The sequence below is a fragment of the Coregonus lavaretus genome (genome assembly GCF_964263955.1).
Source record: "Coregonus lavaretus genome assembly, chromosome: 16".
Classification (NCBI taxonomy): domain Eukaryota; kingdom Metazoa; phylum Chordata; class Actinopteri; order Salmoniformes; family Salmonidae; genus Coregonus; species Coregonus lavaretus.
Window position 1 is genome coordinate 17,960,355 of NC_140003.1, and position 6,865 is coordinate 17,967,219.

General features: G+C 43.2%; 1 protein-coding gene across 1 annotated transcript; it reads right to left on the reverse strand.

Moving 5' to 3' along the window:
* Positions 1-208: 208 nt before the first annotated feature.
* On the reverse strand, positions 209-6,580 carry LOC311143902 (interleukin-1 receptor-like 1). The gene is made up of 11 exons (XM_084179774.1): positions 6,362-6,580; positions 6,052-6,151; positions 5,689-5,929; positions 3,142-3,325; positions 2,773-2,923; positions 2,402-2,470; positions 2,167-2,296; positions 1,856-2,004; positions 1,603-1,731; positions 1,037-1,201; positions 209-924 (listed from the first exon to the last, which is right to left on the reverse strand). The coding sequence occupies exons 1-11, from the start codon at positions 6,404-6,406 to the stop codon at positions 521-523; spliced, it is 1,767 nt and encodes a 588-aa protein (XP_084035900.1). The 5' UTR covers positions 6,407-6,580; the 3' UTR covers positions 209-520.
* Positions 6,581-6,865: the final 285 nt, after the last annotated feature.

The window sequence follows — 6,865 nt, forward strand, 5'->3', positions numbered from 1 at the left end:
AGAGGCCTGGGCATTGTTGTTCACTAATTTACTCCAAGTAGGGAAAGGATGGTGGGGTTGAAAAGTAATAAAGGGGAGTATATATATTTAAAAAAATTAAAAACATGGGGGATTGGAAGTGATGCAGACAATTACATTGATAGAAGATACAATCTATCTGCAATATTAAGCTGATCCATTCCCCCCCAAAAAAAGAAAAATTAAAATAAAGAACAAGATAACACTTGCTGAAATTAGTCATTTACGATTCCCCACATGGCAGTTTCTTTTCATTGTTGCTAGCCATCCAGAATCAAAACAACACACGGCCTTCTGCCACATTGAAGCGTACACATCGTTTTTGTGACGTTCTCAGCTAACCTGTGTATATCTCTGCACAGCACTGGAATCATTCATTCTATTTCTATGACTGGAATAAGGATTTTCAGAGACAACCTGGGGTGTTCTCTTCTATAACAGAATCCCAGACCTCCAACTGCACTTCAAGTCCTCAGACCTTCTGATCGTTCACATAGAAGAGTCATATTAACCGGTTGTCAAAACTAGTCGAGTGGCGCGGCCAAGGCATCATGTAACGCACCCTCTTCCAGAAGCTTGAGTTGGGCAACGTCGACCCACGCTTTCCCTCCTGCCACATTAAGGGGGCACTCTTGCGGACCAGGTGCTGCAGGCCGGGGGGCAGGTGTGTGTAGCCCCCCTCCCCCATGTCTCCCAGCTGGATGAGTATGACGCTCATCTCACTGTGGACCAGAGCCTGGTGGAGCCCCACCTGACAGTCATAGTCCTCCGCTGAGGTCAACGATGACGAGTAGCCCCACTGGCCCCATGACCCTTGACCTCCTGAGCCTGACCTTGAGCTGGGGGTCAGGATGACAATCAGCCTCCTGCTCAGCCGCATGCAGGCCTCCACCAACTCCATGCGGTCTGGGGACAACAGAACAGAGAGGAGCAGGAGAAGTTAACTTTCGACTTTGGTACTGTTTATTACTGTTACATTTGCTTCTTAGAGGGCAGGACACAGTCTGAAAGAACCAACCGTCTCCAGGTAGGTCGTCTCTGCCGTGGATGAAGAGTCTAAAGCCACACTTCTGCTCCAGGACAGTCGGCAGAACGCTGCTCACAAAGTGATACACTTTCTCCTCCATGTCTTTGTCTATGCCATCCATTTGGTAGACAATGTAAGCATCATAGACCTTCCCATCTGAAAACACAGACAAAGAGGAGGTTTCTGTCAAACCTCAGCATGAAAGGAGTAGATTTGAGAGATTTGATTGAATTCCATTTGAACTGAAATTGAGTTATTTTAGTATAAAATGGCCCATTACTTCTACACTAGTAGTGGGATTGACCCAAGGCGGGACCTGTTGCGAAAGGCCTACTGCAAACAACTGCACTGCACAATCAGTGGGCCGATTGAGACATTTACTGTACAGTACAAGGTTAGAGTGCTCCTGTGTGGTGACTAAAAACTAAATGTAGTAATATGTTTATATGGTACCCAATACTATACAGATAATGTAGGCTGAATAAGCATTTCTGTACAATGAAATATCTTAGTGAAATAGCATCAGTAAACTTTAGTCTATGGCTAGATGTTCTTACCCTCAGATCGATCATAGCATTTGAAAACTCCACGGAAGAGGAGAGCCAGATCGATGTCAAACACTTTGACGGCTACAGCAGCTAGCAAGAAGAGCAGCAATGCCACACATAGACCCATAAATATAAACCCTGTTGGGGGAAGACATGGAGGACACAACACCAAGAAAGTTACAGAGTGTATATGTGTGATTTTGTTTGTGTGACATGTGGATGTGTGTCTGAGTGATGTTTGTGTAAGTGTGTGTGCACTAACATCTTGGTTTGAGAGTCACCACTGCATGAATCAATTTCTGGTCGTTCATGGCAACACACTTGAACTCTGACTGGAGGTCCTTGATAGTCACTGTGTCTATGGTCAGGATAGCCGTGAAGATACTCCGCATTGAAGATACCTCCACCTCGCTACAGTAACACATACACACAAAATATTCACACAGTGAATTCTCAATGGTGAATCTGGGGTCTGTGTAAATTCTGTTACCATGTTCTCAAAAACAAGTGTGTGTATGCTTGTGTGTATGCGTGCATCCATGTGTGTGTGCGTGCGTGCATGTGTGTACCTACCTGGTGGAGTTCACTGAGTAGCCTTGCTGCTGCGAACCCACTTTCACTCCGTTCATCTCCCACCACACATGACAGTTGTCTTTAATGTTCTGCCCACAAAATGCTTCACACCTCAACTTCTTAGTGGTGTCTATCAAGAACAAGAGATACAATGAAGACAGAGAGATATACCGGGCAAACCAAATCAAGCACAACACAAGTATTTGAAAGTATTTGAGCCAGGTGTGATCCCTACACAGGTCAGTGGTCTCTGTGCTTCCGTCTCTAGGCAGGTTGATCTGAGGAGGATGCGAGGCAGAGGGAGCTGAAGGAGACAAACGCACAGTTTAGTCAGAAAGATACTTTTGGATACATTCTAAATGTAGTCATTGATGTTTTTGATGATTGTTGCTGCCTCAAAGACCACACGTGATATGAGGGTTGCTTTTGATGTTGCTTTTGATCCTGTTTGTTTGTGTAGCCTAATAACCTACTGTAATGTAGCCTAGAGTTTCTATGTATGCTGACCCTGCTGCCATCTTGGATGAGGTTTCAGTAAAGCTAAAATCAAATAAATAAAATGCTGAGTGGATTGACAATGCTGTCATCAAGCCACGACCTAGTTACCTTGGATCTTTAGTCTCCTGGATGCAGAAGTGTTGAGAACCCTCCCGTTGTGATCCCACGTGCACACACACGTATAGATGCCCTCGTCTGCTTTTGAGGCGCCATACACCCACAGATTACTCTTAGACTCATTTGGAATGAGATTGAAATTCTGAAATGAAAGACAAACAATTTGACAAACTTTTTTGCTGAACTAGCAGTAAGACACCTGATTCCACTAATCAAGAGCTTGATGATGAGTTGGGTGTTAGTGCTGGGCTAGAACAAAAACTGTGCAACACTTATGAGCTTTAGGACAGGATTGAGAACCAATGGTAAATAGTTTTGCAGGATTGAGGTTTGTGTTAGCATTCTGGTCATGTTCAGTACCTTATACCAGGCTAAGTTTTCTTTTCCATCCTGGCACAGTTGTTCCACGGGGTCAGGACATGGGATAGCGATGTTGTCTGCTGACTCTGAGATATCACTGAACAGGACTGAGTGATCGAATGGTTGGGCTTTGACCACAATCACCTCTGTCACAAATATGAGGCAGGTGTCTGCTGCCTTTCTCCTGGAACATATGAATATACACAGTGTACCAGTTATCCAAAACGGTTCTACCTGGAACCAACAGGGTTCTAACTGGGGGCCAGCCGAATAACGCTTTTAGGCTATCGATAACAAATGTTTTTTCTAAGAGTCTATATAGCCTGAAACTAAGCAGTGTAAAAACGTAGAAAGTTTCCTTACAAGCCAGAATGTTTAATAAATGTGTATTACATTTTACCATACCAGTTGTCTGTGTGGTTGGTCCTTCAGTGGGTCGAATTTTGAGACAGAATATCCACAGGAAAGTATTATTTACCTGACTTTTTAGAGTGCCGGTACTGCCGTTGATATTTCTATCATCTGGCACATGCTCAAAACCATGTAAACACCTGCAATATTTTGGTCAGTATGCATATATCGGCGTGCATGTCCGTCCATCTTGTGCTTGGCCTTAGGTCAGGAGCAAACACATCTTTATTGCCACACACGAGTCCCGCGTTTTGAAGTCGGTTATAAAAGTTTTTTGTGGATATTTTGTCTCAAATTTCAATCGGCAGAGTAAGTTCAAATACAGTGCATTCGGAAAGTATTCAGACCCCTTCCCTTTTTCCGCATTTTGTTACGTTACAGCCTTATTCTAAAATGGATTAAATTGTTGTTTTTCCTCATCAGTCTACACACAATACCCCATAATGACAGGTTTTTTGAAATGTTAGCAAATGAATAAAAAATAAAAAACAGAAATATTACATTTACTTAAGTATTCAGACCCTTTACTCAGTACTTTGTTGAAGCACCTTTGGCAGCGATTACAGCCTCGAGTCTACTTGGGTATGACGCTACAAGCTTGGCACACCTGTATTTGGGGAGTTTCTCCCATTCTTCTCAGCAGATCCTCTCAAGCTCTGTCAGGTTGGATGGAGAGCGTCGATGCACAGCTATTTTCAGGTCTCTCCAGAGATGTTCGATCGGGTTCAAGTCCGGGCTCTAGCTGGGCCACTCAAGGACATTCAGAGACTTGTCCCGAAGCCACTTCTGCATTATCTTGGCTGTGTGCTTAGGGTCTTTGTCGTGTTGGAAAGTGAACCTTCGCCCCAGTCTGAGGTCCTGAGCGCTCTGGAGCAGGTTTTCATCAAGGATCTCTCTGTACTTTGCTCCATTCATCTTTCCTTCTATCCTGACTAGTCTCCAAGTCCCTGCCGCTGAAAAACATCCCCATTGCATGATGCTGCCTCCACCACACTTCACCGTAGAGATGGTGCCAGGTTTCCTCCAGACGTGACGCTTGGCATTCAGGCCAAAGAGTTCAATCTTGGTTTCATCAGACCAGAGAATCTTGTTTCTCATGGTCTGAGTCCTTTAGGTGCCTTTTGGCAAACTCCAAGCGGGCTGTCATGTGCCTTTTACTGACGAGTGGCTTCCGTATGTCCACTCTACCATAAAGGCCTGATTGGTAGAGTGCTGCAGAGATGGTTGTCCTTCTGGAAGGTTCTCCCATCTCCACAGAGGAACTTTGGAGCTCATTCAGAGACACCATCAGGTTCTTGGTCACCTCCCTGACCAAGGCCCTTCTCCCCTGATTGCTCAGTTTGGCCGGGCAGCCAGCTCTAGGAAGAGTCTTGGTGGTTCCAAACTTCTTCCATTTAAGAATGATGGAGGCCACTGTGTTCTTGGGGACCTTCAATGCTGCACAAATGTTTTGGTACCCTTCCCCAGACCTGTGCCTCGACACAATCCTGTCTCGGAGCTCTACGGACAATTCCTTCAACCTCATGGCTTGGATTTTGCTCTGACATGCACTGTCAACTGTGGGACCTTATATAGACAGATGTGTGCCTTTCCAAATCATGTCCAATCAATTTAATTTACCACAGGTGGACTCCAATCCAGTTGTAGAAACATAAAGTATGATCAAATGGAAACAGGATGCACCTGAGCTCAATTCCGAGTCTCATAGCAAAGGGTCTGAATACATATGTAAATAAGGTATCCATTTTTATTTTTACATTTGCAAGAATTTGTTTCCGCTTTGTCATTATGGGGTATTGTGTGCAGATTGATGAGGATTTGTATTTTATTTAATCAATTTTAGAATAAGGCTGTAACATATCAAAATGTGGAAAAAGTCAAGGGGTCTGAATACTTTCCGAATGCACTGTATAATATGATTCAACGTTCGTGCAAGACAAGGGACATTTAGGGTTTTTTCTTTGTAAATGTGCATGCCTACCCTAGCCCTAGCTTCATGTACACATCCAGGTTCAACACTAACCCTACACTCAACCCTCAACCTAACCCTAAGCCCCCCAAATAGGGCTCCCCCACCTCCGAATTACCAATTTAACCCCTAAACACACACACATCAACACACTGTTGTTGTATTACCAGTAGGTGTAGTACTGATCAGAGTCGTTGATTAAAAGGGGGAGGAAGAAGAGCACCGGCCCATGATGATGCACACGCCCTTCCTCAGAGGACGGGAGCTCCTGGGTTCTGTTTCTGTACCAGGTAAACTCAGTCACGTTGGCCCAATCCAACTCACTCAGGTTATGGTAGGCTGGCAAACTAAGGGCCTCCCCCTCTGTCACAGTAGTTTCATCCTCCTCAAATAGTTTACATGGGGACTCTGCTAAAATATTAACATACATTACCAGACTAAAAGAGGTCTATTGTTCTAGGTTCAATATATTCACTCTGCTTTGTAATAATAGGACGTAAAATGTGTGAAATGTGAAGAAGATGCTATACCTGTGTAATGACCTATTGTAGTGGGGTTTAAGGAAATTTCTCTCTGTGCAGAAATCCTAGTCAAACTAAGGAGCAGAAACATGAGACCACCATCCAACAACTACAAGACAAGAGGAACAAAAAAAGTTATGTTACCTTATTGTAAAGTTGGTCAGGAACTATCGTTCCAAACAAGACCCTATAATAAAACATCAGGACCATGCTTTACATGTTTTTACAATAAATTACATACTTATTTTCAAAAGGGAATAAAATACATATGCAGAAAATATTTTTAGGTTCGGAGTGAAGAATAACTGAAAGAGCATACCCTGAAAGTGTAGGAGCACATTTTCTGCAAAACAGGAACTTGCATCCACTGATACGAAAGACCATGAGTCACATTTCTCTTGAAAGATCTTGCTAGGATATCCTGTGTTAGATACTGCAGAAAGAATTAAATCTGAAATGTTGACCAAATGTGGATTACTGAAATGGCAATGCAACATACAGTGAGGGAAAAAGTATTTGATCGCCTGCTGATTTTGTATGTTTGCCCACTGACAATGAAATGATCAGTCTATTATTTTAATGGTAGGTTTATTTAAACAGTGAGAGACAGAATAACAACAAAAAAATCCAGAAAAACGCATGTCAAAAATGTTAAAATGTATTTGCATTTTAATGAGGGAAATAAGTATTTGACCCCCTCTCAATCAGAAAGATTTCTGGCTCCCAGGTATATTTTATACAGGTAATGAGCTGAGATTAGGAGCACACTCTTAAAGGGAGTGCTCCTAATCTCAGCTTGTTACCTGTATAAAAGACACCTGTC